General features: G+C 40.5%; 2 protein-coding genes across 5 annotated transcripts; one reads left to right on the plus strand and one right to left on the minus strand.

Annotated features, from left to right (window-relative positions):
• The first annotated feature begins 1097 nt into the window (after nucleotides 1-1097).
• On the plus strand, nucleotides 1098-12834 carry arhgef16 (Rho guanine nucleotide exchange factor (GEF) 16). Its single transcript, XM_014001668.1, has 15 exons — nucleotides 1098-1226; nucleotides 1778-2389; nucleotides 2597-2642; nucleotides 3477-3640; nucleotides 3905-3961; nucleotides 5460-5620; nucleotides 8216-8368; nucleotides 8464-8593; nucleotides 9914-9988; nucleotides 10079-10171; nucleotides 10301-10452; nucleotides 11599-11781; nucleotides 11923-11987; nucleotides 12147-12248; nucleotides 12336-12834. Exons 2-15 carry the CDS (start codon nucleotides 1823-1825, stop codon nucleotides 12473-12475), a joined length of 2088 nt encoding a protein of 695 aa, XP_013857122.1. The 5' UTR covers nucleotides 1098-1226; nucleotides 1778-1822; the 3' UTR covers nucleotides 12476-12834.
• Nucleotides 12835-12838: 4 nt separating this feature from the next.
• ybx1 (Y box binding protein 1) lies at nucleotides 12839-17249 on the minus strand. 4 transcript variants are annotated; one of them, XM_014001673.1, is made up of 8 exons: nucleotides 16987-17249; nucleotides 15398-15461; nucleotides 15109-15142; nucleotides 14946-15035; nucleotides 14554-14832; nucleotides 14059-14144; nucleotides 13407-13693; nucleotides 12839-13190 (listed from the first exon to the last, which is right to left on the minus strand). In XM_014001673.1, exons 1-7 carry the CDS (start codon nucleotides 17090-17092, stop codon nucleotides 13453-13455), a joined length of 900 nt encoding a protein of 299 aa, XP_013857127.1. In that variant the 5' UTR covers nucleotides 17093-17249; the 3' UTR covers nucleotides 12839-13190; nucleotides 13407-13452. The 4 variants fall into 4 exon arrangements, with proteins under 4 accessions (XP_013857127.1, XP_013857126.1, XP_013857125.1 ...); XM_014001672.1 differs by having other exon boundaries at nucleotides 14047-14144; XM_014001671.1 differs by having other exon boundaries at nucleotides 14491-14832.
• Nucleotides 17250-17635: the final 386 nt, after the last annotated feature.

The raw sequence follows: 17635 nt of genomic DNA on the forward strand, positions 1-17635 counted from the left end.
ATATATAATCATCATCACACCTCTGTCAGGTAAAATGTATGTTTAAGTTTTAATATTTTATTGGCCAAATACGTAAAGGGTGTTTCAGAAATTATTCAGTAATTCATTTTTAATGTGCTAAATTACCTTTTATTATATATTTATGCCATTTGTGGCATTTAAAAGCCTATTTATTCAAATCATGATACAGAAGGGGCAAAGGTTCACAAAATTCTTTAAATAAAAAAAAAAGATTTGAATACTGAGGAAAACATCAGTTTTAATTTATCCTAAATCAGAGTGATTTTCATTCTGTTCTCAAAAGCTAAACAAACATTTATTAGAACCTGGTTATTTCAAGTACTGAACCTGTTCCTAGTACAAGAATTATATAAATTTGAATCATCCTCTGATGAATTATGTTTAGCTTCATAAACAATGACATTTGTTCTTATGGATTAGTTGACAAAATTAGTCATGTTTTCAGTGTCAATTTTAAAGTCACAAATAACAAAAACGTGTTAAAGTTTAGAAATGTTTTTTTATAATTATTCTAGAATGTCAATGTCAGTTTTATTTATAAAGCGCTTCTAAAAACAGCTAAAAGCTGCACCAAAGTGCTGTACAGCAATCCACAAATATCACAAAAAAGAATTATTAAAACGACCAAACTAGATTTAGATTTTATAAATAGAAGTAAGATTTATGTGGGACATGTAATAACGCATAATAACCACCAGGGGGCAAACAAGAACAGTTTTTACCAGGCAGGTAACCAGCACAGGGTAAAGTCACAAAAAATGTTTTCCTATCGGGTTTGTAAGTTTTCCAACAGAGGGCAAATATATTATTGTCCTCGATGTTTAAGGACATTTATTGGAGATCTGTTAATTTAAAYGTCTTATGTCCCACCCCCCAAAAAATAAAAAAGTTCGTCAAACATGATATGTTTATCTATGAAGTTGCTTCCTGTGTGCTTCTTGTTTTTTTGTTTTGCTGTTTCTTATTTTTATTTTTTTCCCTAATCGGAAACTGTCGCCCATCGATGATTGATTGGCGCTCAARCGCTCACCTGTCGTGACGTAGGCACAGGAAGGCAGAGAGGACGAGGCGGAGGAATACAGCCGCCCACGGACCGATGAACTGACCGCAGCTGCAGCAGAAGAGCCATCCGCGGCGGACTGACCCGGGACGAGCGTGAACGGACGCTGTTTGGAGGAGCACACCTGTCTCTGTGTGTGTGTCAGGTAAAAATATGTTGTTGTTTTTTTTTAAACTGGCTCGCAGTTTTAAACCGTGACAAGGCAGACATTTTCCTTCCAGACTTCTGGCGACAAGGAACTGTAAACTAAACAGTGCGACTAGTTTTTAAACAAATATATTTGTTTATTTGTCTTGGTGCAGTACAAAATATGTTCTCTCAACTAATGTCACGATGTTCGCTGTTACCTTCTTTATTTTAAGGCCACAACAACACGTATAGAGTGGATTTTCTTCATATTTATGAGGTTATGAGGTCACGCTTTTATCAGCTGTATCGGTTTCTTGTAGTTTCTGTGGCGCACAGATTTAAAGCTGATCTTTGTTGTTTGTGGGAAAATGCAGTGTAGAAGTAAGCTATAATGAGTCATAAAGTCCCTTGACATGATTAAGTGCACTGACACAACTGGCTTTACTGATGTGGAGGTATTTAGGGGAAAATAAATAACATTTCTGTTTTTCCATGTTCCAGAGATATGTTTACTGCCTGTAATATTCATGTAGCAATCATACTTTTCTTATTCTTTTTTTTTTTTAGTGTTGAGGAACCCATACAGTGCCTACATCACAGCAGGAGGACACCATGTCCCACAGAGAATCAGGGATTTACACCAACAAGCAGGCCCCTCCATCTGATGCTTGCTTCTTCACAGAACTCCATATATATGAACCGGGCGATGAAGACTTCCCATCAGAAAGCCCTTCCACTCCCCAGCCCAAAACCTCCCCCGCTAAAACAGAAGACACAGTGGACAGGATGAAGGCGCCCGAGGTGGTCCTGAGCACCAGGAGTCTCGCGGCGCAGAAGGTCGGCACCCACCAGCTCATCCCCAAGAACTTAGCGGTGGCCAGCCGCCCAAGAAACCGACACCACACCACCGTGGTGACGTTCCCGGTGGGGCTGGAGAAGTCCAGCAACGAGAACCACGGCCATCGCCCAGCCCGCGGGGCAGATGTATCGTGGGAGGATTATGACAGCGACGGAGAAGGTTTGAGGAGGAACCGCAGAAACAAGTCGTACAGGGCAGCTGTGACCAGCCTGGATGTCGACGCCATGGCGGCAGCACGAAAGCCCACTGCCACCACCCTGAAGCCCGTCAATGAAAACAGAGCAAGCAGTCCTGGTCCGGCTCGCAGTCCTGGGCGTAAGGTACATTAAACTGAGGGGAGGGGGAGTAGAAATGAAAGACACGTTATTACAGTGAAKAATTCTTTTTTTTTAAGTCACATTTCCACAATGCTTTCCAGCCTGCAGGATAAAATTAAAGAAATTCTTTTGGGAATAATTAAAGCAAATCTGATCTTTTGACTGAGATCCACCAGAATAAAACTCTAAATGTGCTGCTGTCTTTTCTAGCGAACTCTGGGGAGAAAGAGGAACCAGCGTGGATCATTTAAAGATGGTATGTGTCATTCTGTCTGCATTGCTAAATTGAGCTACATGACTACAACTTCTTTGTTTTTTTCTCCTGAAAAATTGCACTTCAATGAAAACTGGTTCATAGTAGASTTCCTGTGCGGCGAAAATGAAAGATTGATTTGACGTGAGCTGGAAACTAAAGTAACTTCTTGGAAAGGAGCTGGAGGCAGCAGAGGGGACTAAACAGAAAAAAAACAATTGCTCTGAAGGGTGCCTGAATGACAAACACCTGTGGAGTCCTGAATGGTGGATATTTGTCATCCACTTCCTTATTTGGAAGGATTCTTTTAAAATTTTTGCAGCTGTTTTTAGAAGTCCTGACTAAAAATTTAAACCTTTTATGAGGAAACCGCTTATTACTCACACAGCCCTCTGATTAAGTTTGATTATTGAAAAAAATGTTTAGGTTTTTATTCTTAAATGCACAAGTTTATAATTAAAATCCAATATTTTTGTTTGTTCAGCTTATTGGTCAAATTCTAAATCAGTTTTTGTTTTATTCTATAAGAAGAAATCGATGAAAGACTCCTTTATACTTTTTTATCTTTTTGTGAGATGTTTGCTAATTAATGATTATGTATACAGAGCCAAGGTAAATTTATTTGTATGGCTCATTTCACCAGGTTAAAATGATCAAGGCTAGCACGCACACACATGTAAACACATTAACATACAATGTTATAACAGAGAAGAGCAATTAGTTAAAAGGAGAGTGTCTTTAAGATTAGAAATATTTGATAGGAAAATAAGTTCTTTCACRTTTGTCCACCTCTTCTGTAATACATAACCCTGGAGAGCTCCCTTTGTCATTTCTCAGCGACGCCGTGCCTCTATCAGGAGATCCGTGAGCGCGGGCTTCATTCCACCAGCCAGGACGAGTCGTTGGATGACTTTGTGGTGGTGGAGGCTCCCGCAGAGGACCAGAGCATCGTGGTGAAGAACTACAAGCAAGCGCAGCTCACCTGGAGCCAGCTGCCACTGGTAAACAAGAGAAGTGACGTCATCCACAACGTCATAACTTCATTTAGAGTCAAGAAAATGCACATGTGTGAATCTATTTTAGGCTTCGGTTGTTGTATGGTGAAACATTGAATGAAGTTAAACATTAATGCTTTTTTTTGCTCCTTTTACTTTTTCCTAAAAAACAGGTGAAAGTTTAATATATTGCAAAGCTGCCAAATGAGTTTATTTAATAAAGTGGGAACGTTTTCAGATGTTTTAACTCTTGTTTTATGTCTTGTTAAGGTTAAAGACTCGGGTTATCTGGAAACAATTACACCTCAGGAGAGAAAGCGACAAGAGGTAGGTACAACCATACACATACATCAAATGTTCTTATGGAGAGTTTAATCTGGATGTATTATAGAAGGCTTGGTTCAGGATTTGTCTATTTTTCTGCCATAATTACCCAAATGTTGGACTGCACCACAGTCACTGCGGATTTTAATTAAAAGGGCATCAATAAAATCATAACGTGACAAAATGATATTTCTTCTTCACTAAAATCTGCCTTTTTGTGTTAAACTGAAGGTTTTCAGCTCAGACATATTGGGTTCTTATTTGAAAATAGATAAAATGTATTAGTTATGATTATGAGGAAACTCATTATGATCTTGTTTCCGCCAATAACTCATCCTTCTTAGTAGGGGCGCAACGATACAGAAAATTCACGATTTGGTTCAATACTTTAGTCTCATGGTTCGATATTTTTTCGATACAAAAAAGAGAAATTTCCGTGCCATTTTAAACTTGTAATTTAGTTAAATTGGGATGAACATTTGTTTAACCTCAAAAGTACAGTTTTTAAATTAAATGTTGCTGAAACAGCAAGTTTCTCAGTGGATCTGCGCTCGACACTGCAGCCTAGGTGGATTAGTCGAACACAGATCCACTGATCCTTTAACCCAGAGCATCTTCAGAAGACAAGATTATAAAATAAATATTAAAAATCTGTATTGTTCGATACAAGTGTGTGTTGAAACTAAAGCAGTGTGTTGAACGGTTCAATACGGGTACACGTATTGTTGCACCCCTAATCCTTAGACGGCTTATTAAAAGTAAACCAAGAGATAAAACGCGAAACTTTKGTGGAACAACAAGAAYCAGTTGGGAAYTCTTTGAAAAAGAAACCAACATTAAAGCATATCTGTCTTACAAGTTTTGACGCTTCAGTGTAACACTATCTGTGGGTGGATTGTCCTTTTGTATTTCCTCCTCGGCCATCTAAGATGTGAAAAGTTGTGTCAATACCAAAGGTCTTCWCTGTGTGCTCTCACAAAGGCTGAACGAAGCCCCACCCTGCCTGTGTAATCATTCTTCTGCAGGGTTTTCAGCAGGTGCTTGTTTTGCTCTTTCAGTCGCCGCATGGGTCTAGTTTTAGTGCTAAAATATTTTCTTTCAAAACTGGAACTCGGTCGTTRCAACGTCTTTTATAGAAATGAAGTATTTTACTGGAGATTTGGTGCGGGACAGTCCAGACAATACGTGCGCATTTTGTTTAGTTCAGTTTTTGCCCTTTGGTCCTCTCACAGCCACCTCACCTATAAATGTTGACAAAGGTGTGTTGTGATCACATGRTTTCTCTCACAACAGCCTGCATGGACTAAAATGCCTTGGAGCCACCCACTGTGTAATATGTTAGCTTTTAAATGCTRATCTGTTGCTGCCTGAAACCTTCATGAAATGCAGAAAGTTACAGGAAATTCTGGAGAATGTGGTGAGGAAACGAGAGGAACTGAAAGTGCGTTTAGGACTAAATCTTTTTTTTTTTTTTAACTTTGAGCACGTGTTTGTTCTACAGGCCATTTTTGAGATCATCACCTCGGAGCATTCTTACCTGCACAGCCTTGGCATCCTGGTGCGCCAATTCCAAAGCAGTGAAGCGCTGAGGAAGACGATGACGACCACAGAGCATCACCACCTTTTCTCCAACATATCTGTCATCCACAATGTCAGCAAACGGTCAGAGCAACACTATTTTCTCTTAGTCAAATTGTGTTGAAATGCACTAACCCAGTTTAGAAAGGGGGGGGGGGTGTAAAATGTAACTAAAACAACATGAAAAGATTTAAATGACAGTGAAACACATTAAATGGCAGCAACGCATCTCAAAAAATGGACAGGAAAAGGCAAAAGTAAGTGAAGTATCTTGCAACTCATTAGGTTAATTGGTTCGTTAAAGCTCTATCATGCAAAGAAAAAAAATGTGAACACCATCCAGAAAGGCTGCAGTCTTCTCTGGGTCAAAACTTGTTTTAAAAWATAAACAGGGATGAATTTAACTTTTTTTTTTTTTGTCAGATGAATCAAAATTTAAACCACATCGACCCGTCATAAGCAGTAAATAAATTGATCACGATAAATTAAAATGAGGTTAATCATTTTCATTTGCGTGCTTTTGTTTTCTTTGAGTCTCCCTCTTTTCTGCTCTTCAGTGTAGGGAGGAGTAGAGTCTCACGTCAGGTATTTTCCAAACGCACGGTCTTGTTTCCTCTGTAGCACGAGAGCCCCACGAACATGCATTTAACTAGAGCTAGCTTTGAGCTATTTCTGACACCTTCTTTCAGCTGGCGACTCTCAGGCCACTCGGCTGAACCTTAGGTTTGCTAATATTTTTTAAATACATATATTAGTTTAAAATGATCAGTTATTGTAACAATTTCTCAGACAATTTATCGCCCAGCAAAATCTGTTCCCGTAACAGATGTAATGCCACTTCTGTACTAAAGAGAAGRGGAACCATCCAGCTTTTTATCAGTGCTCAGTTCACTGATTGCTTCTCTGATGGTATGGGGGTGCATTAGTGCCTAGGGCAAAGGCAGCTTATATGTCTGAAAAGATGCCATCAGTGCAAAAAGGGATTTGAAACAGCATATGCTTCTCTCTGAAAACTTTCACGAAACAACCAAAATTAGTTTTTTCACTCATGACATTTGCAAATTATTCTGTTACGTTTTACACAACATCCTAAATGTTTCAGAATTAGGTTTTGTAATAAAATATGGGTGTTTACATTTTTTTCCAGCACTGTACAACATGTACAGTAATCTTTTTGTGTTCTTGTTCATGTGTTTACGCTTGTTGCTTAATTGAAGAATCAGTTGAAATACCAGCTGGTTTGTTATTATAAAAGGATTTGATGCTATCAGAAAGAGACAAGGAGGTCCAAAGATAGTGATTATATAAAGTAATTTGCATATTTAAAACAGAGCGTTGTTCTTTCTATTTTTATGTTTCCCACCTGAGATATGGTCTGGTGTGGGAAAATGAGTTGATCTAAAGTTTAATGTGAAGTATTTGCCCTCAGTGTGTCTCTTCGCTACTCTATAAGCCTCATTGACATGTTAGGACAGGCGCAGCAAACTGGTTCTGCTGCCTCGCTGCTCTTCTCGGTATTCCTGAGTTTATAATCAGAATGTTTTTGAGAGCACCCTTTGTTACGTTCTGCTTCATTTTAAATACAAATAGGTTTTCTTGCAGTGAGAAGGAGGAGTGCCTTTTCTCTCTTTCAGTCAAGAGATTGCAAAACAGGATTTGTGAAACTAGAAAACACAATATATTGAGTTTTCAGTGTCAAACCTGACCGTTTTTGGTTTCTGTGTGAAACCATCTGGTTCCTCGGCGGAGTTGCGTTAGGTGTAGTTTTACTCCTTTTTGTTTAAAAGGTCTTTTATTGAATCTGATCAAGATAGAAAGTTTCTGCTGCAAAACAAAACATGTAAGCCTTGCATGCATTCTCTTTGCCCGCTTCTCCTTTCTGGGTTGCGGCAGGCTGGTGCCAGTCTTCAGCAGCCAGCGTGCGGGGGCGGGGGTACACCGTGGATGGGTTGTAAGCCCACCACAGGGACACATGGAGACAAACGAGACGAACAACCACTCACTCTCTCCCCTAGGGACAATTTAGAGTCACCGATGAGCCTGATATGCATGCTTTCAGTCTGTGGGAAGAAACCAGAGTAGCAGGAAAACAACAACCCRTGCACAGGCAGAACAAGCAGACTCCACTCAACGCCCCCGAGCCGGGAGGCAAACCTGTGACCTCCGCAAGAGGTGACGGCTCTAACCACCGCCTCGCCGTGCCGATCCGTACATCTTTTCGTGAAAATAAACTGTTTCTAAATGTCCGTATTAATATGTTTAGGACTTCTGGTCGGGCTATTTGACAATTGATTGCAGTTATAAAGACTCAAAAATGATTMATTCCAATGACACAACAGCTGTGAGAATATTCAATGAGAAATATGACTCATGATTTATGCAAACACACTCAAACACAAATCAAATATTCATGTGTGTGTTTGTTAGGATGGTTTTTAGATTGCTGCACAGATCTGTGAATGTTAACATGAAAATATGCACATAGCAATTTGTTCATTGTTTTTTTTAAAGTGTCCACTAAGAAGCTGAAATGCTAACCTAGAAGTTACCCCTCCAGTCAGACTGTGTGTGTGTGTGTGTGTATGTGTGTGTGTGTTCAGTCTGTGGGAGGTGAGAGAAAAAAAAACCCCACAGTTGTCTCACCTCATTATTAAACTCCCACTCCTGCTCGATTTTCAGGTTTTTTCATGACCTGGAGAAGCGTCACAATGAGCAGCTGTTGATCAAGGACATCAGCGACATCGTCCAGTACCACGCCACGCACAATTTTGAGCCCTACATCGTCTACTGCTCCAATGAGACCTTTCAGCAGAGGACGCTCCAGAAGCTGCTGTGAGAGGCGCAACGAACTCGAGCCAACAGGATTAGACTCTCCAGCAGCCCGACGGGACGAGCTGAGCTTTTTGTCCTTTTCTTGTCTCCCATAGGAACAGCAACGTCGCCTTCAAAGAGACTCTGAAGCAAATCGAGTCGACCAGTGAATGCGGAGGCCTCCCCATGCTGTCGTTCCTCATCCTGCCCATGCAGCGAGTGACCAGACTGCCTCTGCTGCTGGATGTCAGTTTAAAATCCTCTTTAAAGGAGACACATCACACAAAATCCACTTTTTTAACATGCATATACATGGAGTCACTAGGAGCGCAGAAAAGCTTAATTTATAGTCTCTCCCAGTGCTGCGTACATATCTTTTTATTCTGTTTGGGTCATAGTTTTCGACCCTATTAAACAATACATTTAATTTTTTAGAATATCTTTAGTTGTTGGAAAGTAAATAATATAATAAAATTTTCTATTGATCAACGTCTAAAACCACCTGATGACGTTTCTGTATTCTCATATCTAGTGACATTCAAAGATTTAGGCTCATCTTGTTTACTTTTTTAAATCATTATTTTTTTATTAATTTATTTTCAATAAATAACAAAAGAAGGGAAGTCTCTAAAGGCCCTGTCACATAACATTTTAGACAACTTATGTCAGCCTATGAAAATTTTAAAGACGTCTACGTTGAAGATGGAATTTTAAAAAAACAGCTGGAAGCCTCTTAGGCTTTTGCATACTGTAATGATAAATTGATCAAATATATAACTTTATTAGTAAGTTAGACATAAAAAATGTTTAAGTTGACATAAGTTGTCTAAAACGTTATAGTGTGACAGGGTAAAAGTGAGCACTGTGCATGTCAGCTGTGAAAGACAAGGGATAATGTATTTCAATTCAATTCAAATTCAAAAATACTTTATTGATCCCAGAGGGAAATTAGGTGTTGTTGTAACTCATTTAACTAAAAACTAATTGTCTGTTAGCAAAATATCTCAAACAGCAGCAGCAAATTGTCAATCTATTATCCACAAGAACTGCTCCCAAAATGCTTGCCTTGTTGTTCTTTTGCAACTTTCTTGGGCTAAATTGTGTTTTGAAGATTCAAGAAACACATTTTTTAATCTTCAATTAAGGCTCTCTATGTTTAAACACTTCACCTACTGACAAAACTCTTGAAAAAATTCTTTTTTTTATATCCTTTTAGACTGCAGCTGGACCTCTACCCTTTTTATCACGAGTTCATAAAATGAACCGACAACACGAATTCTCTTTTCATAGTTTCTCTTCTCCTGCATTTTCTTGTTTTGTGTTTAATGAATGTTAGGTAGCCCAACATTGTGGTGTGGTGGTTAGAGGAATCATTAATGAGTCATTAAGTATTTATAAAGCTTTGAAATGGGCAGAGCACTGTCCATTTAGCTTTTAGACCGTAAACCTTAAAAGCTCCAGTCACCAAACTTTGCATGTCACTGTGTGTGTCTTATCTAATCCATATAATTGTTTGATTAACTATCATTTAAAAGTATTTATTAATTCTAATTGATGTACCTGCAGACCATCTGCCAGAAAACTCCGGCGCAGTCAGCGGATTACTTTTCTGCCGTTTGGTCGCTGAATGCCATGAGCAAGGTATATTTTAGGAAACCCCTCTGTAGTGCCACAGCCATGGTTTTTTGCTACACTTTCATTGACTTTTTGTTGCTGTTATCGTTCCAACAGTTGGTCACGAGCTGCAATGATGGAGCGAGGCGGATGGAGAGGACAGAGCAGATGTACACCATCCAGAAACAAATGGACTTTGGAAAGATAAAGGTGAGACTGAAGAGTTTCCTGCAGAGACACTCAACAGGGAGCTTGACTTTTTGTTTCTATATTTATGAACAAATGTGATCCAGTGCAGAAGTGTCTTCAGCAGTGTCTGTCAACTCTGTTTCCTGGTAGCCTTTTCCACTGATTTCATCGTCGCGGTGGCTGAAGAAGCGCGGCGAGCTCGCCATCTCAGCCGAAGAGCTCAGCATATGGAGAGCTTTCAGCAACAAGAGCTACTACCTGTTTCTCTTTAACGACGTCCTCATCGTCACCAGGAAGAAGAGGTGAGTGGTAACAAAGGCTTCATGAAGCTAATCAAGTTTATTAAACAATATCTTCTTGATCAACGTGAACATTTAAAATGTAGAAATATAAATGTTTTCTCTGGTTACTCACCTCCAGCCTATATAGTCCCTATTAGTCTTTAACAAAATGTCATGTAAAACTGGAGAAATTGTATTTCCTGTGGAGATGCCGTGTTTGTGCTAAGAGCTGAATAACAGCTGAAATTTGTTAAAGAATAAACTGTAAAATGTAAAAAAGCAGAATTGTAGGTATAAGCTACAATTAGCAAAACTGTAGTTAAAAACTAAATATATAAAATACAAACCAAAAGCTAAAATAACGTTGGCTAAATGTAGCAATACAGTTGCTGTAAGCTTAATGTAGCAAAACTAAAAACTATAATTAGCAAAACAGTAGCTAAAGGTTGAAAGAAGCAAGAACATAGCTTAAACCTGAAAGGAGAATGGAAATACACAAAGTAGATTTCAGTTGAAAAGAATAAGTATTTGTGTGTATTTTACTTTAAATAACTTTACATAATTAAAAAAAAAAAACTAAAAGTATTACTAAGTTGTATCACACTAGTCTCACTCAAGTCCAACATTTTTGATATGGTTAAATTGGTAAAGTATTGCAATTGCAAATATATTGAATGAAGATTACCCACAAAATATTAAATTAGTCTTATGATTCAGAACTTTGTGGATTTAAAATGTGCACAATTCAGTTTTAAACATCTGCTGCAGTGAGGCCTGTTCAAGGCTACAAACTGCAGGGAATTGTTGACGTCTTCATTAATGTTGTGGTTATTTCGCGTGACCTGTGGACACTAAATAGACCCAGCTGCTCCCAGGGAATATGAGCAGGGATAGGGACAGAGAAAGGAGAAAGAATGACTGTGCTGCGTGCATACTTGGGATTCTTCAAGCTTGCGTTCAGCTCGACTCACTATAGCTGTCTGTTTTGAATTAAGGAGAAACCAAACAATGTCAGCTCAGAGGAAGGAATTGCCCACAACACTGCAGTCTTTTTTATGATTGAAAGATTAACATTGTGAGCTGACAGAAAATGTTGCTTTTAAAGGTACATTATTTGTCCCTGCGTTCTGCTCCTGAAGAGAATCATAAACTGTTTTGTTTGTTCAGTGAGGAGAGCTTTGTGGTGTTGGACTATGCCACTGTAGAAAACGTCGAGGTGGAGTTAATGGAGGAATCAGAAGGACGGATATCTTCACCTACAAAAAACTCCAGCTACCTTTCCTTTAAACTGCGGATGAGCAAGAACAGTGAGGGGAGACAGGAGCAAATCTCCCTGGTGGCCGACTCCAGGTACTGATGATTTAGAAGTCACATCCAGGAGCCTGCATCAATATTTAGTCTTTGGCTCCCTCTGGTGTCGAAACCATAGCTGCAATTTCACAACATTATCAGCCCTGTCAAAAATAAAGTCTGCACTCTCTCTTTTTCTAGAGTGGACCGGGCACGTTGGATAATTGCACTCAAGCAGCTTAAAGGCGGCTTGATTTGCAAAGATGGTAAGACTTATAAATGTTGCTCAAACATTGTCCAAGTTTAACTGGGAACCTGTGGAGTTTGTGTCTGACATGCCTGATTTATGAGCCACAGGGTTGAATTTTGCTGAGCTATTGTTTGACATTCATACAGGCTCAGAAAAATGTTTAAATGTGTTTCAGGCCTGCCACAGTATGAGGCCACTAAAGCCTACATGCCAAAAGAGCCTGATGAGCTCGGTCTGCGACAGGCTGAGCTGGTCATCGTCCTGCAGAAAGAGGAAGGTGAGGCACAGATTTTCATATTCATCTCTACCACCCTCTGGGTTTTGCTTTATATGAACCAGTTTGAACTTTTGTTGCTCTGGGTAGACTGGTGCTACGGGGAGAGAATGCGTGATGGAGAGAGGGGCTGGTTTCCTGCTAACTGTGCCACAGAGATCACCGATCCCACCGCCATGGAAAATAATGTACAAAGAATGAAGCGTTTGCGCAAAGAGACAAATGTCTGAATGAATATAAAGCTATCAGGATTTCTCAAAATGGAAAAAGACATTTCCTCAATTGTTGGGATGTTCTTCAGAATGCACTGCTGATGAGTTATACTGAGCCTACACGTCCATCACCACAGACTGAAAGATGAACCAGAGAAGCTTCTATGGAACTGATGGTTTAATTCTTAATATTAGTTACATTTCTTTAAAGTGCATGTCGTCAGAGTAGGATGGTGTATTTTTTTTCAGCAAAATACAGAAAAAATAATTTTAAATGTAGTTTATAAAACAAATTAAATAACTGTTCATAATATAAAATCTAATTCTTTTATTGTTGACAGCTTGTATATTTGTGGAAAATAAACACTACAGACACATCTCTCCTGGTTTCTGGAGTTTTATTTGAGCTTGCATTTTGTTAAAATGTCTGAATACATAAAAAGTTATTTAAAAATGTCAAACTGACCAGATATCAAATTCAATTTTTTTTATCTTTAAAAACCATTTGGTGTAAAAACTTAGGACAGATTTAGAAAAACATTTGTTGTTTCCCCAAAATGTTTTGTAGCTGTCACACAAAAATAATGGGAACAAAAACACAAGTCTGCATAGATTCTGCAGGCAATCAGTGGTAATCTGGTCGAATGCGTGGTGCAAGCTTGTGACGATCTTAAAGTCAAACCTTTATTGCTCAGATCTTGTTTGATGTTTCTTCTTGTTGACAAAACAAAAACTGCAAAAGAAAAATAAAAAGACATAAGTCTCCTGAAAGCTGCACATTTAACACATTGTCATTTAGCACCTCACAAAGAACCACAGCAGAAAGATTAAACTAATCTGCTGCTCAAACATAATGAGTTTTATGCCTTTAAGGGTGTAAGCATCACCAGCAACAAGAGTGAATCAGGAGAAACCAGACATTAAAACCACAGTGGGAACGCAGACTCACCCGGACGATGGTAAAAGATGGTAGGTGCCGGTGGGCAGGTTGTTTCCTACTCAGCCCCACCCTGCTGGGCCTCGGGAGCGGACGTTTTCTCTGCAGATGGGTCACCTCCTGTCTTGGCCTCTTTGTTCTCCGGGCCTGGTTTGCCACCAGACTGTGTGCGTCTGCGGCGGTAGTTGTAATTGCGACGGTAGCGTCGCTGGCGGGGCTGTTGGTTTTGACCGCCGTCGGCGCTCTGATTCTCTTTGTCCTCCTCGCCGTCTCGCACCGGTCTGGGACGGGGTGGACCCCTGGAAGGAACAAACCAAAACAAAAAAAAAAAAATTCTATGAGTAGACAATTAAAGCTCAGAAATATAAATTACAAAAGCTAGTTGCAACTTTAAAGCCATGCGCTTAAGAAGGAAAAACAAAAAGAACGGGATGATGTTAGCAAAACCTTGCTGTGCAGCAGCAACGTGAGGTCAGAAATTCAATGTTTCTGGTCAAATTAATTCAATGTTTCTGGTGAAATTAATGGTGGTTTTTGTCATTAATTGGTTAAAGGCCATTTCCAGGCACCGTACTCCTTAGAATTCAAATAGGTCCAAGTTTTACTTTTAATCATTACTGCTGCACGTGATCAATGAAGCCAACATGCAAACCTTGGTCTGAACCTTGGTCGGAAGCCTCTGTAGTAGTTCTGCCTCACTGGTTTGTTACCCTGGTCTGGACCACCTTGGTTCTCTTCACCTTCACCTCCCTGAAAACAGACGGTTTAAACAAGAACTGACAGATGTTCCAGAGGCCAACCAACTTGAAAATGATCAATCGGAAACATGCCTGAGCATGTGATCAAACCTAAGCCCCTACAAAATAACTAAAAAAAAATTTTCAGCCTGGTATTTATTTTTTGAGAATTTCAGAGAAGAGGGGCCTATATGAGGATATTTGTAAGACCCCCGATACACCAAGATTAGTTGATCACAACCACGTGAATGTTAAGAGAGGAGAGGATTAAGAGTTGAAAATAACAGAACGGATCGTTCCAACTTTAATAAGGAACAACTGGGTGCCTGTTTCAGGATAGTAGCCCTGTGACGGCGTACCTCAGTCATCTCTCCGCGTGGTGAGTTGGTGTACGGGGGCCGGCGGCCGTAGCGTCTACGTACAAAGTATGGCGGGTAGCGCCGTCTGCCAGGGTAAGCGGGTCTGCGCTGCTGTGGCTGCGAGTCTCCTTCTGGGGCGTTCTCTCCCCCCTCTCTGCTGCTTTTGTCGCGTCCTCCGCTGCCAGGCTCGCCCTCGTCACTCTGGTAGTTCTCTTGGTAGTCTCCCCCGCGGGGAGGGCCCCTCCTTCGTGGGTAGCGCCGGTAACGGTTCCTGTCTGCAGCGTACTTACTTCCCTGGACCGCAACGCCTCCCGGGCCAGTGACATTTGCTGCCTCTGCTCCCTGCACACAAGAAACGCGTTGGCTTCAGCTACTCCTGAAGGAGGATAACACACTGCGTTTCTTCTTTTAGAAGCCGTGAAGTAAATAATCAAACAAATCGGTGAAATGCATACCTTCTCTCCTTCAACTACATCAAACTCCACAGTTTCTCCGTCTCCAACACTGCGAAGATATTTCCTCGGGTTGTTCTTTTTGATGGCCGTCTAAAATTAGAAACCGTTTGGATGAGATTTTTTTCAATTATAAATAACAAGAATTTTAAAAAAAGCAACTTACCTGGTGTACAAAAACGTCCTCCTTGGTATCGTTCCTAAATAGAAGAACAGATTCTATCAGGGGTATTCTGATGAGCCACACAATGCAGCAATGTCTTTGCAAACAGACTTAAACTAAGCCAGCAAGGATTAATTAAGTACTGCAGGTTGCAACAGTATAGGGACGAGCAGAAATATTAATCTGGTCAGCACTGTGAGCAAAGCGTAACAGTAATAGGATTGAGAACGTTCTGTCACCCACATACATCGTATCAGGAGTCCTCCTGATGAAGGGATGGAGCGACACTCACCTGTTGATAAAACCATATCCGTTCCTGACGTTGAACCATTTGACTGTACCCAGAACTTTTGTTGCTGCAATGAGAAAAAGTCAATCATTAAACAGCTTCAGAATCATTAAACAGCTTCAACATTAACTAAAAAGGCTTGAACTACGTTTCTTGATGACAGTCAATAAAAAGATGAAAGAAAACAGATGTCTACAAAGTAACAAAAGCCCTACATCGTTCTGAAATTATATTTAACTCCCAACTGTCGTTCTTTTTATAGATCCTGAGGCAAACCGAGCGTCAGCTGCTCCTTGGAGCCAGAACAGAACGCACTGAGATTTGATACGAAGATTGGGGTGCTAAACCCAAACAGTCTCATGAGGCCAATCAAAAATTTATTTTAAAAAAAAAGGCATATGCCGCGTTCGCCGACTGTTTACACGGTCTTCTGCTCCATTTTAGGACGTATACGGCTTGGAGCAGAGCGTTCACACGTGGTGGAGTCGCATCCGGATACGTTAGCACACAGGGAGCTCAGCTAGCTTCGTTAGCACGGCAGTGTGAGCTAAGACAGTTTGAACCATGTGGTTGGAGTAGAGCCAGCTAACTGAATCCTACGTAAAACAGTAAACACTATTATTGAGGCCTAAACGGGTTAAACAGTGTAACAAATATAAGTCGCCGTAGCGCTGTTTTCTGACGAGCAGACACCCCAAGAGCGAGATAAGTCGGTTGGAATCACACGGCGGACATTTTGGACGGCCTCTCCATGTAAATAGCCACATTTAGGTAGCTAGGCTAATGTAGCTTCGTTAGCTATAGACGACGCAACGTCAACTATAAATAGGCCACGCTGGTAGCTCCGAAATTCGACCAAAATTAACGGATACAGTCGGAGGCCTTAACGATTGTTATTCACTGGGGTAGTTTTGTCCAACTGCATCCGGAATAATTTCGCGTTTTGACTGTATTTCGTCCAAATGGTCTAACGTGGGATCAGACTCTTTTTCGTGTGAACAAAGGGATGGTTAAAGCAGCTAACAACCTAGCCTCACTGGTCCCGTGAAACAGCATCGTGTTGTGTACTGACGATTATCTGCAACCAGTAAACTTGCGAACCTTGACGTTAACCAGTAACGTGTGAACGCGAACATATCGGCACTGGTAACGGCTGAAAAACGACTTCCAACCGATCACCAGTGTAACGACCTGCTTTACACGAGTGTCTCAAGTCAAGCGAGTATTTGACGTGAACGAAGAGGCCGAGGATGTCCCCAAAGTACTATTCACAAGTTATTACGCTCTACAATAAAAATAAAATAAAATAAACTAACACAACATGACTGGATTCAGGAATACCACCAACGTTAAATTGACAAGCATATTAACTTGACATTTTTTTAAATAGTCAAATACAGTACATTTTGTCCAAATATCACAATAATACAATAAAAATGCTAGACCAAATGAAGTATTGTGTTTAGATAAAATTTTTTCCGTTTTCTGCTTAACGAATCACCATGTCATAACGTCTCATTCCACGGCAAACCGCCTCCAGTAACTAGGCTACATTATCATTTAGTTATCTTAACAGGCTTCAGCAGTCTTACCGATGACCTTCTTATCCCCCGCGGAAGCTGCGGCTGCCGGGCTGGATGGGCTCTCCGCATCCGCAGCAGGCTGTGGAGGCTGTTGCGTCTCGGCCTCGCTGCTCATGGTTCCTCCTCGTTGGTAATGGCTTCAGCCGGCGGCGGCTCTCTTGATATTTTTCCCGGTGCTAGATGGTAACCTGGGCCGGCGGTGGTGGGGGCTACTGCCTTCGGGCTCTCAGCTTTCCTCTTTCCGCTCCCGTTGCCGATCGAACTGGGCAGAGCGAGTGGCTGAGCTGGGGAATGTTCCAAGTCGAGGGTCCGCCCAGCTCGTCTTCTCATTGGCTAGAACGTGTACGTTCCAACAACGCGCTTTTCGATTGGCTGACGCAGCTGTCAGTAATATCGAAGCAAAGCCTTTGAACCTGTTGTGTTCTTACTGCTCACTACTAGTGACGTGAAAGCTGGAGGATTCTGACAGAGTTCTGCTCCTTGAAAGGGTTTGTCAGAACATGAGTGGATGAATTTTAAAACATAATTACTGTCATGTGATTTTTACATTTGACTGAAAAATATATTTTTATTTTTATTGAAATGACAACATTGATTCACCAATATGAAGCAAAAATTGAAATCCTAATTACTGTCTCCCAAGCCTTAAAATATTATC

Source organism: Austrofundulus limnaeus, unplaced genomic scaffold, assembly GCF_001266775.1.
Source record: "Austrofundulus limnaeus strain Quisiro unplaced genomic scaffold, Austrofundulus_limnaeus-1.0 Scaffold10, whole genome shotgun sequence".
In the NCBI taxonomy this organism is placed as follows: Eukaryota; Metazoa; Chordata; class Actinopteri; order Cyprinodontiformes; family Rivulidae; genus Austrofundulus; species Austrofundulus limnaeus.

Excerpts from the sequence above, each read along its gene's own strand:
- ybx1 (XM_014001669.1), bottom strand. The coding sequence starts at position 17,092 with ATGAGCAGCGAGGCCGAGACGCAACAGCCTCCACAGCCTGCTGCGGAT. Across the intron at positions 15,036-15,108 it reads AGGACGTTTTTGTACACCAG|ACGGCCATCAAAAAGAACAA; the intron begins GTAAGTTGCTTT and ends TTCTAATTTTAG. Across the intron at positions 13,694-14,046 it reads CGACCAAGGTTCAGACCAAG|GGGTCCACCCCGTCCCAGAC; the intron begins GTTTGCATGTTG and ends TGTTCCTTCCAG.
- arhgef16 (XM_014001668.1), top strand. The coding sequence starts at position 1,823 with ATGTCCCACAGAGAATCAGGGATTTACACCAACAAGCAGGCCCCTCCA. Across the intron at positions 5,621-8,215 it reads ATCCACAATGTCAGCAAACG|GTTTTTTCATGACCTGGAGA; the intron begins GTCAGAGCAACA and ends CTCGATTTTCAG. Across the intron at positions 8,594-9,913 it reads GACTGCCTCTGCTGCTGGAT|ACCATCTGCCAGAAAACTCC; the intron begins GTCAGTTTAAAA and ends ATGTACCTGCAG.